Source organism: Microcaecilia unicolor, chromosome 8, assembly GCF_901765095.1.
Source record: "Microcaecilia unicolor chromosome 8, aMicUni1.1, whole genome shotgun sequence".
Taxonomy (NCBI): Eukaryota; Metazoa; Chordata; class Amphibia; order Gymnophiona; family Siphonopidae; genus Microcaecilia; species Microcaecilia unicolor.
In genome coordinates, this window is record NC_044038.1 from 1,117,930 (window position 1) to 1,138,235 (window position 20,306).

At 42.9% G+C, this 20,306-nt stretch overlaps 1 protein-coding gene across 2 annotated transcripts in view; it reads right to left on the bottom strand.

Annotated features, from left to right (window-relative positions):
- The window catches only part of COG7 (component of oligomeric golgi complex 7), a 91,915-nt gene that overhangs the window by 10,785 nt on the left and 60,824 nt on the right, over nucleotides 1–20,306 (bottom strand). Inside the window, exons 15-18 of one of the 2 annotated variants that reach the window (XR_003943024.1) lie at nucleotides 13,463–13,577; nucleotides 12,195–12,338; nucleotides 10,171–10,746; nucleotides 4,318–4,323 (exon numbers count right to left, since the gene is read on the bottom strand). Coding sequence is in view for 1 of the 2 variants with exons in the window: in XM_030211087.1 (XP_030066947.1) it covers nucleotides 10,580–10,746; nucleotides 12,195–12,338; nucleotides 13,463–13,577 (426 nt within the window). In the remaining variant the exon portion in view is untranslated. Of the gene's footprint in view, nucleotides 1–4,317; nucleotides 4,324–8,534; nucleotides 10,747–12,194; nucleotides 12,339–13,462; nucleotides 13,578–20,306 lie in introns of those variants that run through there. The other variant, XM_030211087.1, reaches the window with a different exon arrangement.

Here is a 20,306-nt window from a genome sequence, read left to right on the forward strand (position 1 = left end):
CAGCTATTTAATAAGGTCACTAATCTGTAGTCACCCTCTACTAGTAGGACAGCATAGTATCCACTCATCGGGAATGGTCTGGAGTAGATAAGGAACAATATTTAACTTATCTCCAAGTCTGCGTGTATTGTCTAATGTTTATACTTAGCTGCTAAACAACTAAGTACTCCTTGAGCTTCTCCTAAATTGCTTCTCCTATTGTCTTGACATGTCCACTGTGTTGCAGATCACAGTTGGAGGAGGATTTAATCAATGTAAATAGTATAGCTAGGTTTTAAAAAGGGTTGGATAGGTAATTATTAGTCCCAACTCTTCTGGGAATGAGCTTCCCATTAAGAGCCAACGAGTACTTCCAAGTGACTCAGCTTGGCCCCTGTTGAAGACAGGATATTGGGTTTGATTGGTTTTTAGTCTGACCCATATTATTAACTCTCCTTTTCCTCTTTCCTTTATTTAATTTCCAAGCACAGATGTATTTGATATTTCAGTGGGTGGCTGATTGTGCTATTTGAATGTCATTAGTGGTTTTATGTTTCTAAATTTGTACACTGCTTCGGGTGTGCCTAGTGTTTTAGGAAGGTGGTTTATGAAAGTTATAAATAAATAAAACAAAGATTATAAAGCCATTTACTGCAGCTTCTTTTACTTTAATCCACTGCTGATCTAATACACAAACAATAAAGTACTTCACACCATGCCAGCTCCTCCTTAAAGTGTCTGTGCGATTCCTCTCTACCTCTGTTCTTAGGAAATATTTTCATTTCACTTGTCAGTTGGTTGCCCATCCCAGCAGCGCAATCAACCTCACAATCCCTGAATCAAGCGGAAGGAGCTACCCCTAACCTCCTCTTTGCTCCCGGCTCACGCTCATGCTGATTACTGGTTGTTAATGATGCTTGAAGATATAAGCACTGCCTTCTCTAGCAAGCGGTAAAAAAAGAAAAAGCAAGGCCACATCCTTAGAAACCAAAAAAAAAGGAACAAAGATGAAACAAGCAATAATTCCTCCTTATTACAGAGGAAGGGTACTCAGAAAACACAGGATCAGAAGCTGCCCAGGGGAAGGAACGTATTCCTCTGAAGCAAAAAACAAAAATAACCTATTTTATATCATTTAAAGTGAAAAACTAAACTGAACTTTTCTTGAACTTTCATTTTCAGTGAAACTGTCAAAACCAAAGCTCTAGGAGTAATCTGAGATGGTCAAAATCTGTAAGTGAATAATTAAATAAATAAACAAAACTAAAACTGAAGACGAGGAGTGGCCTAGTGGTTACAGCACTGGTCTTGTAATCCAGAGGAGGCCGGTTCAAATCCCACTGCTGCCCCTTGTGATCATGGGGAAGTCACTTAACCCTCCATTGCCTCAGGTACAAACTTAGATTGTGAGAGAAATATCCAGAGTACCTGAATGTAACTCACCTTGAGCTACTACTGAAAAGGTGGGAGCAAAATCTAAATAAATAAAGATTCTAGAATTCTAAAGAATAACAAGATTCCAATTCAGAATTTCAAAGTGTAGCAACATTCCATGTAGAACCCCAAAGAGTAACAAGATTCTTTGGGGTGGAGGAGTGGCCTAGTGGTTAGAGCACCGGTCTTGCAATCCAGAGGTGTCCAGTTAAAATCCCACTGCTGCTCCTTGTGATCTTGGGCAAGTCACTTAACCCTCCATTGCCTCAGGTACAAACTTAGATTGTGAGCCCTCCTGGGACAGAGAAATATCCAGTGTACCTGAATGTAACTCACCTTGAGCTACTACTGAAAAGGTGGGAGCAAAATCTAAATAAATAAAGATTCTAGAATTCTAAAGAATAACAAGATTCCAATTCAGAATTTCAAAGTGTAGCAACATTCCATGTAGAACCCCAAAGAGTAACAAGATTCTTTGGGGTGGAGGAGTGGCCTAGTGGTTAGAGCACCGGTCTTGCAATCCAGAGGTGTCCAGTTAAAATCCCACTGCTGCTCCTTGTGATCATGGGCAAAGTCACTTGACCCTCCATTGCCTCAGGTACAAACTTAGATTGTGAGCCCTCCTGGGACAGACAAATATCCAGAGTACCTGAATGTAACTCACCTTGAGCTACTACTGGAAAAGGTGTGAGCAAAATCTAAATAAATAAATAAAAGCCATTGATCAACAGCCTCCAGACAAGGGTTGAGAAATGTGTAAGTTATCCACATGCCTAACTTCTCACCCATTTCTCCCACTCCACATCTTCCCTAGCACACCCAAGATCTTGCTATTATCAACCTTGTTTCTTAAAAGATGAACATTTAATTCAACACCCAGGCTTGCTTCCCCTTCATTCACTGAGTTTTTGAATTTAATTATCTCATAGCTTTCTTGCCGATGTGGGTTGCGCACCACTGTTCTGTAATGATGAGATGTCCTTCGAATAAGACATTGGGGCAACAGGTGTAAATTCGTGCAGGTACTTTCCACGGGGTTATTTTCAAAAGTGACATATGCACATGGCACTTATTTTCTTTTAGAAAACTGGTGCATCTTATGTACGTACCTGCTGCACAAGTTGGCCAGGCTATTATAAAAGTACTCTGAACACCCAGAAGCCAATCTACAAGCCATCCTGTGGTTTATGGTCTTCTCCCAGGAAAATGAGGTTTTCTAAGCCGTGAAACATATTAACCAGGGAGATGGATTGATGGAGGATTATCTATGTTCAAGAAAGCCCCGTAAGACTTGATTATTTCAGTGCATTGTATATTTATATTGTCTAGGGACAATATAAACTGATGTTTATGTTTACTTAGTTTTTCATATGTCACCTTTCAGTTAACAAAGTAAGGTGGCGTACAATACGAATTAACTCAGGAAACCTAGAAAGGAACTCCAATTCACCACCAAACCTTCTCCTCCTCTTCATCCTATAACCCATTCTCTCAACCAACCTACCCAGGCCTACTTCTCCTCTTTTCCTGCTATCACCGAGGAGGAAACCGCCCATCTCCTCTCCTCCTCGAAATCCACCACCTGTTCCTCAGACCCCATCCCCACCAACTTACTTAACACCATCACTCCTACTATCACCCCCACCATCTGTCATATCCTCAACCTCTCTCTCTCCACTGCAACAGTCCCGGACACCTTCAAGCATGCTGTGGTCACACCACTCCTCAAAAAAACATCACTTGACCCTACCTGTCCCTCCAACTACCGCCCCATTTCCCTCCTACCCTTCCTCTCCAAAATACTTGAACACGCCATTCACAGCCGCTGCATTGATTTCCTCTACACTCATGCCATCCTTGATCCGCTTCAATCCGGCTTTCGCCCCCTACACTCGACAGAAACGGCACTAAGGTCTGCAATGACCTGTTCCTCGCCAAATCCAAAGGTCACTACTCCATCCTCAACCTCCTCGACCTATCCGCCGCTTTTGACACTGTCAATCACAACCTACTTCTTGACACACTGTCCTCCTTTGGGTTCCAGGGCTCTGTCCTCTCCTTGTTCTCCTCTTATCTCTCCCATCGTACCTTCAGAGTACACTCTCATGGTTCGTCCTCCTCCCCTATCCCGTTCTCTGTTGCAGTTCCTCAGGGATCTGTCCTTGGGCCCCTTCTTTTTTCAATCTACACCTCTTCCTTAGGCTCCCTGATCTCTTCTCATGGTTTCCACTATCATCTTTATGCTGACGACACCCAGCTTTATCTCTCCACACCAGAAATCACTGCGGAAACCCAGGCCAAGGTATCGGCCTGCTTATCCGACATTGCTGCCTGGATGTCCAACTGCCACCTGAAACTGAACATGGCCAAGACTGAACTTATTGTTTCCCACCCAAACCCACTTCTCCTCTCCCTTCACTCTCTATCTCAGTTGATAACACCCTCATCGTCCCCGTCTCATCTGCCCGCAACCTCGGTGTCATCTTCAACTCCTCCCTCTCCTTCTCTGTGCATATCCAGCAGATAGCCAAGACCTGTCGCTTCTTCCTCTATAACATTAGTAAAATTTGCCCCTTCCTCTCCGAGCACACCACCCAAACTCTCATCCACTCTCTCATTACCTCTCGCCTTGACTACTGCAACCTACTCCTCACCGGCCTCCCACTTAGCCATCTATCCCCCCTTCAGTCCATTCAGAACTCTGCCGCACGTCTTATCTTCCGCCTTAACCGATATACTCATATCACCCCTCTCCTCAAGTCACTTCACTGGCTTCCGATCAGATACCGCATACAGTTCAAGCTTCTCCTACTCACCTACAAATGCACTCGATCTGCAGCCCCTCCTTACCTCTCTACCCTCATCTCCCCTTACGTCCCTACCCGTAACCTCCGCTCTCAAGACAAATCCCTCCTTTCAGTACCCTTCTCCACCACTGCCAACTCTAGGCTTCGCCCTTTCTGCCTCGCCTCACCCCATGCTTGGAACAAACTCCCTGAGCCCATACGCCGGGCCCCCTCCCTACCCATCTTCAAATCATTGCTCAAAGCCCACCTCTTCAATGTCGCCTTCGGCATCTAATCACTACACCTCTTCTCAGGAAATCTCAACTACCCCAACTTGACATTTCGTCCTTTAGATTGGAAGCTCTTCTGAGCAGGGACCGTCCTTATTCATTAATTTGTACAGCACTGTGTAACCCTAGTAGCGCTCTAGAAATGTTAAGTAGTAGTAGTAGTAACTCCGAAATCAATAGGCATCTCTATCCCCTTGAGAATAGATGAGTATTAAATCTGATATAGAAGTCCTGAGTGAGCGAGCCTGTCCTGCCCAATTCTAGTGTAACTAACAGGAGAGGCCTGTGGATAGGATCCAGTCAATGGAAAAGAAGCAGAAATAACGAAAGGCAGCTCTGGTCACTGAAAGGGAAGTGGTGAGCTCTGGGGCCTGACACTTCAAAGCATCCAGGTAGCAGCGCTTCTAAGCGCTAAAAGTAAAGGAAGCCTCTGAGTAAATTTGGTGACTTAAACCTTACGAAAGAAGAGAATTTGTGTGGGTACTGGTAAAATCTGTTCTAATTTAATAAAAATTAAAAAAAAAAAAAAGCAAAAATCTTGTTATTAGTTTGTTTAAAGAGTTTAATATTTTTTTTGTTTTAGTTTATCCTTAGTTGTTACAGTCTTAAAACATTAAACATTATGTAATGGGATCAATTACTACTACTACTACTTAACATTTCTAGAGCGCTACTAGGGTTACGCAGCGCTGTACAATTTAACAAAGAGAGACAGTCCCTGCTCAAAGAGCTTACAATCTAATAGACAAGTGAACGGTCGGTCCGATAGGGGCAGTCAAATTGGGGCAGTCTGGATTCACTGAACGGTAAGGGTTAGGTGCCGAACGCAGCATTGAAGAGGTGGGCTTTAAGCAAAGACTTGAAGACGGGCAGGGAGGGGGCTTGGCGTAAGGGCTCAGGAAGGTTGTTCCAAGCATAGGGTGAGGCGAGGCAGAATGAGCGGAGCCTGGAGTTGGCGGTGGTGGAGAAGGGTACTGAGAGGAGGGATTTATCCTGTGAACGGAGGTTACGGGCGGGAATTAGATGGTCTTCAGTTCTTTTGCCTCAGATTAGTCTTCTTTCTCACCCACCTTCCCCAACTCTCACACCCCCCAGGCATTCCTTAATTTAGAGGCAATCATGTTTATTGCAGACATGATAGATTGCCTTTCTGAGGCCCAACCAAAGCGGTTTACATTTTCATTATAAAAAGTTTAAAAAATTACCATGAAAGGGAAAAAAAAAAAAAAAAAAAAAAAAAAGAGTAAAAGAATAAAAATGATCGCAATTAAGAGGACAAGGGAAATTTGTTACACAGGGTATTTTTTGTCAGCAAGTGATTCACAATGATCATGTTCAATACAATATTTACAGTTCATTGAGAATCAAACAAAAGATAAAAGCATAAAATATACAAAATAATCTCAAGCCCCTTTATGTCAGTTTAGGCCTTAATAATTCAACAACTCACCAATATAAAGACGGAGACAGCAGTTCAGCAGCGAGATGGACGCTACCCAGTCTTTTAAATCAAGTGCCACAAAAGTATGATTACCAGCTGGTGATGTAGTATATGTGCACTTGGTACAAAGAGCTCCAGGATCTCAGAGAATGAGTCTGATCTCTGGAAGCTTGACAAGCAGACTTGAAGAAGCTGAGGTAGACAGAGAGGTATGTAGAGGAGAGCTTCAGGGACATAATAGTCTTACTTCTAGGTCTGGCAACCTCTGTGTTGCCTTGGAAGACAGGTGACCTGTAAGAGCATCACCTTGGTGAAGCAGAAAGATCCTTTTGCAAGGACAAGCCCTCCAGGAGATGCAATATCCTCTCATACCAAAGATGGTTCTCCAAGGGCTTCTACCTAGGAGGGAGAGGTTAGGAGAGTAATTACAGCTGGGTGGCTAGTGGGCATGAGGAATGCTTGGTCACTTGCTTGCTTGATGCAAAGGTGATGGACCTCATGCATCACTGAGATAAGATTGTAGACAGGACTAAGGACATGTCTTGGTACATGTGGATACCAAAGACAAGGGAAAATGTGAAAGGAAGATTCAGGAAGTCAAATTTAAGCTCTTAGGTAAACATTTGAAATCTTTCAACATTTATTTAGGAACTAAGCATTATTCAGAAGAGGGAGGATCCTATTCTTAAACACAGGTTTCATCTTAACTGGGGGAAAAACAGACTGCTGGCATGGATGTTTAAAAAGGAGAACAGAACAGCTTTTAGACTAGAAATTGGGAGAAAGCGAACAGTCGCTTAGAAGCGCATGGCTCAGAGTGGGATATCTTTACAGGACACCATCAAAAGAGTGAAGTAAAGGCATCTTAACAAGTTACAACAAAGAGAAAAATAAGCCAGGTACTTTTACAGGAAGAGCAGACAGAGTAAAGATTGCAAATTATCCCTGTCAACTGCAAAGCAGTTTGTAGATACAAATCCTCCCAAGGATTTTCACTAACTACACCCTCTCCAAAAGACATTACATGATGTGATACCCACAAGTGAGCCTTCTCCAGAGTAGCCTGAAAGGCTCCACTTAACACAAGACTACCTCTGCTTCAGGAAGCAGGTGAAAGCTTGGCTCTTCAACCAAGCCTTTAACGGAAGAAGTAACTAACTTGTTAGTATCACTCACACACACAAGGATTGACTCGGGCTGCACATACTGCAGCGGGACATGTTTATCCATTCCTACCCTAGCTGAGATGATATTTAACCATCTCTCTGACCTCATGTGCAACTTTCTTCAAATCAATGACCTTACTTTCTAATTCTTCCTACTTTCTTACTCATCTATATGTTACAACTTTGCCTTACCCCTCACTACCAATTATAATGTTCTATTATGTATTGTGTAGTCATTGCAAGTAGTATACCATGCCATACTTGTTGTTTGAATATTTTTACTGCTCTAATTGCCTCCTGCTCATGTTTGATCTATTCTTACTGTACACCGCCTTGAGTGAATTCCTTCAAAAAGGCAGTAAATAAATCCTAATAATAAATAAATAAACAAAAACACAATTTTGAAATGTCTGTATACAAAGGCTAGAAGACTAGGGGCCACTCAATGAAATTACATGGAAATACGGAGGAAATATTTTTTCATTCAAAGAACAGTTAAGCTCTGCAACTTGCTGCCAGAGGATGTGATAACAGCGGTCAGCATATCTGGGTTTAAAAATGGTTTGGACAAGTTCCTGGAGGAAAAGTCCATAGTCTGCTATTGAGATAGACGTGGGTGAAGTCACTGCTTGCCCTGGGATCGGTAGAATGGAATGTTGTAACTATTTGCGTTTCTGCCAGGTATTTGGGACCTGGATTGGTCACAGTTGGAAGCAGGATACTGGGCTAGATGGACCATTGGTCTGACCCAGTGTGGCTATTCTTATTGTTCTTAAGACTAAAACACAAGATGGGAGAATTAGAGCACAAAGCACTAAATGAAGAGGTAAATATAATAGGCATCTGAATTGATTTGATGAAAGGAAGATAACTAATGGGACACTGTTGATACCAGAATACAAATTATATCACAATAATAGAGTGGAACAAATTGGAGAAGGGGTGGCACTATATGTTAAAAGAGGACAGAGCCAAACAGAAAAATACTGTGTTGGAAACAAATTGCAATATGGAATCTTTATGAACAGAAATTCTTTGTGTGAAGAGAAAGAGAATGGTGTTAGGGTATATTACCATCCAACTGGCCACAATGAACAGACAGAAGATGAAATATTAGTGGAAATGAGGGCAGCCAAATTGGCAGCATTTTAATAATGTTATCAGAACACGGTAGAGAGGTAAAGTTCCTAGATGAAATAAATGACCATTTCATGGAGCAAGGTGGGGAGTTATTTTCCATCTACATGATGATGGGTTCCAGATTAGGAGTCACCACCCAGGAAAAGTGTTTAGGTGTCATCATAGACAACCCACTGAAATCTTCTGCTCAGTGTGCAATGGTGGCCAAAAAAGCAAACAAAATGTTAGGAATTATTAGGAAAGGAAGAGAGAATAAAACAAACAAAAAAAATCATGATACTTCTGTGTTGCTCCATGATGCAACTGCACCTTGTGTAGTGTAATTCTGGTCACCACATCTCAAAAAAGATAACATGGAATTAGGAAAGGAACAGACCAGGGCAGGCAAAATGATTTAAGAGATAGAACAAATGTTATATGAGGAAAGGATAGGGAGGTTGGGGCTCTTCATTTTGAAAAGACAGCTAACGGGAGATAAGTGAAGGTCTAGAAAATCAAGAATGGAGTGAATAAGTAAAACTCTGAATTAAAAAAAAAGGTCTGTACAAATTCCGGGAAGAAAAGTCTATACACTGCTATTAAGACAGACCTGGGAAAGAAACTGCTTATCCCTGTGGTAAATATCATGAACTCTTTATACTTTCTGGGATCCTGCGAGAAATGGATCTTTCACCTCACCCAGTATGGCAATTCTTGTGTTATGTTTTAACGCTACTGAAAGAGAGGTCCAGTGGCAGCTGAATGTCACCACTGTCCAGATAGAGTGGTGAGCTGCTGGCTCTATCCAGATACTGCTGCTGAATATCTGGACTTTTTTGCCTGTGGCATCCAGCATTTTGGAGTGGGGGGAGCTTCTGCATGTGGTATAAGCTGGAAGAGAAATGAAACTACTTCCCAAATGGGAAAAGCAGTTCCAACAGCTGCAGCATAGAAACACTTATTCACAGTACAGCAATTTGGGAATCACAGCTTTCAAACATCCATTCCCTTACCTCCTCTCACAGCCAGACACACAGCTATAAATACACACACCCCAGTGCACCCACCCAGAGACATGCATATAAGCATGCAGACACATACAAATATGCATCACACATGCGTACATATGAACACGCACAGACGTTGCAGCCCCCACAGAAAAACACACAGAAAACAGAAAGAGAAACAGACATCAATAAATACAGCAAAACAAACGATAGAGATGCACATGCAGAGGGGTCAGAAAGAATTCCGTGAGCCGTGCGCTGCACGCTTTCTAAGGATGCATGGCCTCAACTGTTGGTGCTGTATTCACAATGTGACCTTCACATGTGAAGAAGGATCACCACGCCCCCAACTGATTTAGATGCACCGAGCCTAAGCAAGCCGATTTATACTTCTGTTTTTGGGGTCACAAGCCACAGTTTGGGAAGCACTGCTGTAATAGCCGACACTTGGAGAAGGATGCAAAAGACAACAGTCTGCCTCTCTAAATTATTCTCACAGGATGGTGATGAGAGGCTAATTGTAAAAGGCATTTCTGCACATAAAGCAGTGCTTTACCCACAAAAATGTCCTTTGCTAAATCTTCTCTCCCAAAATGAGCCCATAACCCCGGTACTCATGCAATTTTACTCACATTTGGGAATGAGGCTCTGAGAGGAGAGGTCTGGCCCTAGTGTTAATTTACACTCATGCTCCAATTTGAAAAAAGTATGTACCTAATTTTATGGTGAAACTATCCATACACAAAACCCATGTCACTGTATGCAGGCAGTTTTGCTGGGGTAATTTTCAAACTAAATCCATAAAGTTGCTTGGAAAAATGGTCTCGCTTATGTATTTAACACTACGCAGATTTATGTGGTTTGTTACAGTTACCCTCAAAGCTTTCACAGGACCATCAATAAAGTTCTAGAGGCCAACATTTTACTACTAAATATTCACACTGGTACGTTAAAGAGATTTGTTTTTCAATCAAATGAAGGAAAACAGAATTAGAAAACATACTGAGAGAACCATGAGGTGAGGAGGCAGCAGCAGGAGGTGTGTGTGTGTTGGGGAGGGGGGTCGCAGTGGTCTCTCCTTCATATTTGGACATCAGGGGTTGTACGGTTTTTAATTCTGGCTTACTGGTCGAAATGTCTCATGACTGCAGTGGGGCTGGGATCTAGGCATGTAAGACTCAAGACGGCCAGCCTGGTAGGTCGGTGGCAGTGTAGTGGACCCAGGTTCTGCTCATCAGGAGGGCTGGGGCCAAGGTGCTATGAGGACTCGCCATGGACCAGCAGAAGCCAGTCCCAATTGTGCTGGGATTAATATTCAAGTTTCTGATGAACACAGTGGTGCTGGGATACCTTAGAATTAGTAGTCAATGTTTCTCATGGCTGCGATGCTGCTCGTCAGCCTCCGGGGAAAGGTTTTGGCCGTCTGTCTGAACTCTTCTGGCTTCACTTTTAGAAGATTTACAATGTTTTGAAGCATCCTCAAGGGCTGAAGTCCCAACGCGTCCATTACATTTATTAGATAATCTATAAGATTTAAAAATATTCATTCAAATTAGTAAATATAATAATATTATACTGTCACATTCTTATCAAAGCTAAGAAATTCCAGTAAAAATCTGATAGGATCAGTGTCTAATGCTGGGCAGCAGCTGTACCAGGCTTGTGGAAACTGTGTCCTCATGATCTAGAAATCACTGGTTTTATTTCTGCCATGGTGGAAGAAAACAACAGTAGGCTGATGAAAAAGGAGAAAATTCTGTTTATTCACTACGCTTGCTTCAGGTTGTTTAAAAACAGATGCCCAACATGGCCATGCTTCACCAAGGGCTGCTTCAGGGGACCCTTACCTCTGCCATCTCCAACCAAGACACAGGCTGATCCTGTTCCCTGTTCCAGAGACAGAGCAATTCAGGACTAGGATTCACTAAAATACATCAGAAGGCTAATAAATACAAGTGCAGAAAATGAACGGCAGGGCGAGGCTCTCAGGATGTGACTAAGGGGCAATTCCACAGCTGAGACTTTCCACTTAGGTGCCCTGAAGATGTGAAGTGGGAGCCTTTTGTAGGACAGCACTTGGGTGCCCAGATTCTGTTATAAAAGTTTAGCAAAACTCGGGATCAGTGCATCTAACATTGAAATGCAAGGTTACACATAACTGCAGCCACTTAACTGCAGCAGGGACTCACAGAACTTACCATATTTGTAAGTGACACAAAGAGTGGGAGCCCCCCCCCCCTTGCATTTACATGATATGCAAGTTGTACAACAGCGGTGAGGAGCCCTGCTTGAAAAGTGTATAGGTGCTCGTGCTCTACATATTTACATGTCCAGGGGGTGAATAAATACAGGCACCCAGACTATAGAATTTCCCTTCACAAGCTGGAGGGTGTCCCAAGTGTCCCAGTTTAGAAGAGCTTGGAGAACACGAATCTAGAGCAATAAAAGGAGGTGGCTACCATAATGCGAGCCCCAGTAGAGTGACAACACAAGAAGGCAACAGTTAGTAGCAGATTAGCCATGGCCTTGAATACGAGAGCCTAAAGCAACACAGAAATGCAAAGCCTAGAACACTATTAGATTACAACAGGCTTGGCCTTAAGCGTGACAGCCTAGAACACTAATAGATTACAACAGGCATGGCCTTAAGCGTGAGAGCCTAGAACACTAATAGATTACAACAGGCATGGCCTTAAGCGTGAGAGCCTAGAACACTAATAGATTACAACAGGCATGGCCTTAAGCGTGAGAGCCTAGAACACTAATAGATTACAACAGGCATGGCCTTAAGCGTGAGAGCCTAGAAAACCACAGAAATGAATGGTTCACCAAGGGTTTGATCTTAGAACTCTTATAGCAACACATAACCCTAAAAGCAAGCTAATTATTGTAAGAATACAAGAGAGAAATAGTTGCAATATAGTGCTCACTACTTGTTATTTATAAGTAAGAGTGGAGAATGAGCAACCCACCTATATCGGTAATGAGCTGCTTAGTTGAGTGCAGTGAAAGCTCTGGTATCTGCAGGATAACTTCACAGTATGTCTGCATGGTCGCTCTAGCAATGGAACCCAACCAATAATCAGCCATGTTATCCAGTTCTGGTAATTCATCACCTGCAAGATGTTCCAACACAACAGAAGGGTGTGTGCAGCACAGAGTGGGATTATACACATCACATGAAAAAGATGTAAGTATTGACTGAAAGGGGTGTGCGGGGGCTGCAAATTAATAGAGGAACAGAAGTACCTGATTTCAAATTTTGATTAAACTAAATTATTGAACATTCGAACTTCTCCTGGAAACATTGCACCGTTCTGCACCTGAGAACTGACACCTTCTTCCCTTCCACCCCACTTTACAGAACCTCCTCATCACACACATTATAGCTGCTGGGCACTGGCCCATCCTATATAATAATTTGCACCTCCAACGTTCCCATGTCTGGCTGGCTGCCTGGGTTCGTAACATCTCCTGACGTCAGCCAGCCTCCAGCGTTCCATTCCCCCTCACTGTCCCGCCCTCGCGTCAAGACGTAATGACGTCAGAGGGCGGAACTGAGAGGGAAGGGAACGCTGGAGGCGAGCTGTAGTCAGAAGGGATGTTACGAACAGAACGGAAGCCAGCACCAGCCAGCCAGAAAACGTTCAGGTTCAAATCGAGGGGAGGAGAGAATCGCGGGACATCGAGGGGAGGGAGGGAGGAAGGGGAGGGGAGGGCAGGGCAGAGGAGAATTTATGGACATGGATCGGATGGGATGGGAGGACAGTAGAGGACAGAATCGCGGGACACGGATGGGAGGGCAGGGAACAGGAGAATCGCTGGACATGGAGGGAAGAATTGCTGGACATGGAGGGGAGGGCAGGGGAGAGAGAAAAAAAAAAGCTTACATGACAGCCTTCCTAGGGCCCGTTTCATCGTTGAGGAAACGGGCATGGTTCCACTAGTTAGTTAATATTTGTGAAAGTAAGTAAAGAGAGACAGCAAGAATGGTAATGAAAAAGAATTGCACAAGTAAAGTCAGCACCAACGTAAAGTGACCAGCTGTGCAATGTGTCCTCTCCCCCTCGAACTGGAACTGTACCTCCTCCAACCTTACTGATCCTTCCCAGCACTGCCCATCCAAGCCCTGCACTCCACCCTTCATACAGTCTCCATCCCTTCTCTGTCACCTTCCTGCCACCCCTCTCTCCCAAAGCTCTGTGTGCCATCTCCTCTCAGTAATTGGATGACCTCTCACCTTGCTCAGGAGGGTAAGGAAGCTTTCCTGCATGTAAAGCCAGCTCTAAATTTGAGTCCTCTTGTGTAACAAACGGTTCCAGGTGAAGAGGAAGAGACATGATGTACTGCCCAATCTGCAACAGAACACACAATATCAGCAACATGCCACTGTCCAAGGAAGACAGGAAACTCCCTCCACCACCCGCTGCTTCCCTCCTCAGAGATCCCCATGACAGACAGTGGATTGGAGGAGCAGCTCAGTGGTTATGGCAGCAAGATGAAAACCAGAGACGGTTCAATGACCTTTCTGATCTTGGGCATGCACAAGAAATTACTTCATGCACTTACATGTAACCTGCCTTGAGACTGAATTTGGAAAGGCAACTAAATCAAATCTAATCTAAAATCAAGACATTCTCCCAGAGACATGCCCCTCACTGCAAACCATCTCAGACGCCAACCCTTCACATATGTCTCAGAGAGACCCCCTTTATCCCACAGTCTCTGTGCAAATCATCTCACATTACACATGTCCCCAACCAATTTCTGAGATGCCCCCACAACTTTACAATACACTTTACTGGAAAAAGCTCAATATACCTCAAACCCCTCTCTAAGCCTAGGTTTAGAGATGCTGCTCTCCTGACAAACATAGCCTCATGCCTTGTCTCAAGTACATCTCCCACCCCGGCACCCATCACAGATATATCCTGCACCCCAACAAAAGACATGTCCCCTCACTTCTGGTCTTGCCAAAATCCTGCAACGTCAGACTTCAACACACCAACAGGAAACACTGTTCTTCACTGTTTTACCGTCAGTTCTTCAAAGTGGCAATCAAAGCATGAAAATGAAGACTTAACAAACATTTAAAATCAATAGTCAAAATGGTTTAGTATTTATTTACTTTTATACCTGGCTGGTCAGTTGTAAAGACTAAGGATCTGACTCCATAAAGGTTTCTTCCAGGCACCACACAGGATGTGGCAAAACAGACAAACAAGAGCTCACTCTAAGAAAAGGATGTTACCAGTGGTTCTCGGACTGGTTCTCTAACATTTGTGTAAGCAATATTGCTGAAGGGCTCTCTGGTAAGGTTTGCAATAGGATAGACACCTTTTCTGTTTGTTATTATTTTTTCCCCATATTTTTATTAAAGGCTTTTTTCAAAACATATAACTAAGTGTTTGACTAAATTAAATGAGGAGGGTCTAGCAAAGCTTGAATAATGGTCCAGAATTAAACATGCATTTAGGTTACCTGGGGAAGCGGTACAATTTAAGGTAGTGCTTCTCAAGTCAATCCTGGAGTACCCCCTTGTCAGTCAGGCTTTCAGGATATCCACAATGAATATGCATGAAAGATTTGTATATAATGGAGCCAGTGTATGCAAATCAAGGTCATGCATATTCATTGTGGATATCCTGAAAACATGACTGACAAGGGGGTAACTCCAGGACTGACCTGGGAAACACTAAGAACATAAGAGTAGCCGTACTGGGTCAGACCAATGGTCCATCTAGCCCAGTATCCTGTTTCCAAACAGTGGCTAAGGCAGGACACAAGTACTTGGCAGAAACCCACTGGTTTAGGGTATTAAGTATTTCTGTGCATGAAAGAAAACCAGGACTTGGGTGTGATCGTATGTGATGATCTGATGGTGGTAAAAAAGAAAAAAAAGAGGTAGAAAAAGAGATGGCAAAGCTAGAAGGATGCTTAGCTACACAGGGATATATACAGGATGGAGTCGGTCCAGAGGGCGAATACTAAAATGATCAGTATCTTAAGCATACAGCTTTTAGGGACAGACTTAAAGGTCTCAATATGTATACTCTGGAAGAAAGGCAGGAGAGGGGAGATCCAACACAGACATTTAAATATCTCCATGACAAATGCACAAGAAGCAAGTCTCTTAACTGAAAGGAAGCTTTGGAATGAAGGGGCACAGGATAAAGGTGAAAGGGGACAGACTCAGGAACAACCAGAGACTCCTGAGAAAATTAAAGTCATGGGATAGGAGGAAATGTTCTATTATAATGAATTGGTTATTGGACAGAAAGCAGAGGGTAGGGTTAAGTGGAGGGCCACAGTGATCTGTACTGGGACCGATGCTATTTAACATATTTATGAATGATCTGGAAATTGGGACGACGAGCGAGGTGATTAAACTTGCAGATGACACAAAACTATTCAAGATTATTAAAACACATGCAGATTGTGAAAACTTGCAGGAAGACCTTAGGAAACTGGAAAACTGGGCATCTAAATGGCAGATGAAATTTAATGTGGACAAATGCAAAGTGATGCACATTGGGAAGACTAATCCAAATCATAGTTACCTGATGCTAGTAGGGTCCACCTTAGAACTCAAGAATAGGATATAGGTGTCATTGTAGACAATACGCTGAAATCTTCTGCCAAGTGTGAGGTGGCAGCGAAAAAAGCAAACAGGATGCTAGGAATTATTAGGAAAGGGATGGTAAGTAAGACAGAGAATACTATAATGCCTCTGTATTTCTCCATGGTGTGGCCTCACCTTGAGTACTGTGTTCAGTTCTGGTCGCTGTATCTCAAAAAAGATATAGCAGAATTAGAAATGGTTCAAAGAAGAGAGACTGAAATGATAAAGGAGATGGAACTCTTCTCATATAAGGAAAAGCTAAATAAGTTAAGGCTCTTCAGCTTGGAAAAGAGACAGATGAGGGGAGATATGACTGAGGTCTACAAAATCCTAAGTGGTGTAGAACAAGTAGAAGTGAATCAATTTTTTACTCTTTCAAAAAGTACAAAGACTCAATGAATAGTTAATCTCTAGAACTCTTTGCCAGAGGATATAGTAACAGTGGTTAGCCTATCTGGTTTTATAAAAGGTATGGACAAATTCCTGGAGGAAAAGTCGAGTCTGCTATTGAGAAAAACATGGGGAAGCCACTGCTTGTCCTGGGATTGGTGACATGGAATGTTGCCACTATTTGGGTTTCTGCCAGGTACTTGTGACCTGAATTGGCCACTGTTGGAAGCAGCATACTGGATTAGATGGACCAGTATGGCTATTCTTATGTTCTTATTTCTTCATGGAAAGAGTGGTGAATTCGTGAAATGGCCTCCTGGTGAAGGTGGTGGAGACAAAGACTGAATCTGAATTCAAGAAAGTGTGAGACAAGCATATTAGAAGTCTAAGGGTGAGGAAGACAGTAGATGATTATCTGCTGTCAGTTTCTCTGTTTCCATATACCAGAGGCAACACGAATAGAAAAACACAACAATGTGTCAATACAGTGTACTCCATTTAAGTGCACGTCGGATAAGCGCATGCTCTTTTAACTGCATGCCGTACTTCAGTCCCGTTTTTTGGCACCATCAATTTCTATGGGGACAAACTTCAGTTTAGCGCACCACTGATAAGTGCAAGATTCGCTTATATCCATGGTTTAAGACCGCTCCTCTGCAGGAAAGACTCCGTATAAGCGTACGCACGGAATATGGAAGCCTATTGGCACATGACAAAGGAGCGATAAATTTGAAATCTCATTGGTTAACTGCCACAGGCAGAATAAGCAAAAGAAAGTTGTTAGAGTTTACACTGGAGTCGTCGTCATCATCGCACAACTGTAAGACTTTAACACTGGCTGAACGAATAGCTGAACGAATCATCTAGCTCCTGATTTTTTGGTGTCGCCTTCGCTGTGCTTTGCTTGTATCACAGTAACAGGACTGCACCCCTTCTTTGGACCACTGCTGGGAACAATACCCAGTAATGACAGTCAGTGAACGTTCACAGGCTCCGACCCCTTCCTCTAAGACTAGAGTACTGGGATCTATGCGTATACAATGAGACAGAGTCCTGTGCAGACTGAGATTGCTGACTTCATGTTTTGAATACATGGGGGAAGGGTGGGGGGGGGGGGGAGAAGATATTTTCTACTTAGTTTTCTTCATCATCATCATCAGGGGTCACAAATTTTAAAGTGATAAAATGTGGTCATACTGGATCAGTTAGAGAACCCCTGCTTTAAACATTCTTCATCAAGACCTGATTTTTTTTTTTAAATGTGAGTTACTACCACTCTCCTAAAAAACAGTCAGTTTACCTTGTGTTAGTGATGCTTGAACAATAATAAGCAACCAAGGAATCAAAGGCTCAGCAACAACACTTCACCAAACGTTTTGGCCAAACATCAAAACAACATGTAATAATATTTAATGACGTAAATAATCTTTTGTAATTCAACCACAATAATCTGCGTAAAATCAGACAACACACTTTGCTGGCTTTCTATTTCCAGCCTGCTTGTTCACACAGAACATAGTATCTGGACTGTTTGTCTGGATTAGGATGAATGGAGTAGCTTAATGGTTAGTGCAGTGGCCTGAGAACCAGCGGAAATGGGTTCCATTCCCACTCCAGATCTTCCTGACTCTGGGCAGTAAACTGCTTTGATTGTAACCAGAGAAAGGCGGTATATCAAATCTCATCTTTATAACCAATTTCCAAAAAGCCTTTAGAACATTCCAGTCTGCCCTTAGCTCCAGGAATTTTATCTGAGCAAGATCTCCAGAATAGGCCCATAGGGCTTGGGTGTAAAGCCCTCTACGTGAGCTCTCCAGCCTGGGTTGGACAATCTGGAGTTGCATAATCTGTACAGACAAGCCCCTGGAGAAATCTGATAGGATCAGCCACCAAAACAGAGTCCCTGGGTTAAGAGGTGACTTGTATGGAATATCAAGTTCTGAGTGACCCCGAGTTCCACTAACCTTATCTCCCTTATTTTTCCACAATGGACAAACACAACCAGCACACTGCCTTATTTTTTTTTTAAAGTGTGTTTCACAGAAGTGATAGCATCAATTCTGGAGGGCCACCTGACTGTCTGGATGCATAGGTATGTTTGCATTTGCGCAAACTGATGTGTTCAAATAAAGAGAACTCCCAGGTGAGGACTCCATTTCCTGCCAGCAGAGAATTTTAAGAAATTTCAAGAAAGTCGTGCTATGGGAAAGAGATGCAGCAGCTGCCAGTGGGACCTGACCCTGCCAGCAGAGGTATACAAAAAAGATGTACAGCAGCAGCAGTAGCTGGGAAGAGCAGCAGCAACTGCTAGAAGGGACCTCAAGCCTCGCCAGCGGACAGAAAGGCCATGACTGCAATGAAAATGGGCAGAGTCTGCTGGAAAGGCTCCAGCAACATTCACCTTAGCCTCGCTCTACTCTTCTACTAGCAGAGACAGAAGAGAAAGCTAGAAGTCAGGAGGAGACAGAGGGATGGCAAGAGACATATGTCTCAGCTCAGTATCTCCACCTGTTGGTTGATGGACAGAACTATCCCACTGGTTCTAGAATAGTGGAAAGCTACATAATGGAAAGATTAAGTATACTAGCATTTAATCGTGAAGTGGAACCTGGCAAAGCACCAGATTCAACTCTGGCCATGTTGGTGGGCAAACAGAATGGACCGTCTGGGTCTTTATCTGCCAACATTTACTATGTTACTATCGTTTCTGTCAGAGGCCAGATCTTCTAGTGTTGCTCTGCGGTTTGACCTACCACAGGCGACAGTTGAATTATTAACCTCTTTTTGACCTAAAGAACAAAATCCAACAAATACTTAGCAAGCATAGCTGCAGAGTGAATTGGTACAATCTCAGTTTTAATCTATGCCTAAAAACAGGGAGCAAAGTAATATTTCCACCATTTTTTTTAAATTTAGCTCAGAGCTTTTCACTAGTAACTCAATAAGAGATTAATTCAGTTACATAAGGTATTTTCTTGACACCCCCCCCCCCCCCCCCCACCGACAGCTACAACCTAAATTTGTACCAAACACAATGGAGACTTAAGCAACTTCCCCGAGGTCATAACAGTGTTACTGGGATTTGAACCTTGACTTCCCCAGTTCTCAACCTGCTGCTCTGAACACTAGGCTATTCCTTTACCTCAATGCCAACACCAGCAGCCAAAAACTTAGAAACAAAGGTTCAGTGCCTGTACTTGCAATCAACAGAAATCAAGTAAAAACTGTTATAAAAACAGGCAAGAAAGGGACTCAGACTAGGAGCAACTGTCAAATATTATTGGCTCATTCCACTCATGCTCCACATCGTCAATCATCAAACCTTTCAATAAACAGGTGGTAAGAACATAAGAGTTGTCAAATAAGTTAGACCAAAGGTCCATCTAGCCCAGTAAAGTATCCTGTTTCCACCAGTGGGCAAATCCTTGTACAGTCCCCAGAAGTAGCAAGAGTCCAGGCTACCGATCCTGGAGACAACCAAGCTTTCCCCAGGTCTATCTTAATAAGGCTTTATGACTTCACCTCCAGGAATTTGTCCAAACCTTTTTTAAAACCAGCCACCACATCCTCCGCAAACAAGCTCCAGAGCTTAACTATATATTGAGTGAAAAAATATTTTCTCCTATTTGTTTTAAATGTGCTACTATTAACTTCATGGAGTGTCCCCTGGTCTTTACACATTTTGAAAGAGTAAAACAATTAATTTACCTTTAACAGTTCCACTCCGTTCAGGATTTTGTAGACCTCAATCATACCTCCCCTCAGCCGTCTCGTCTCCAAGAGCCCTAACCTCTTCAGCCTTTCCTCATAGGAGAGTTGTTCCGTCCCCTTAATCATTTTGGTCGCCCTTCTCTGTACCTTTTCCAGTTCTGCTATATCTACCTTTTTTTATTGAGATGTGGTGAACAGAATTGCACGCAATACTCACAGAATACTACTGTACCTGAATATAACACACCTTGACCTACCAATAAAAGACACAAGCTAAACAAATAAACGCAGACTATACTCGGTGTGCGTACTTGAATTTAAACCGCTATTTGGCTGAATCCGATATGAATATTTGGTACAG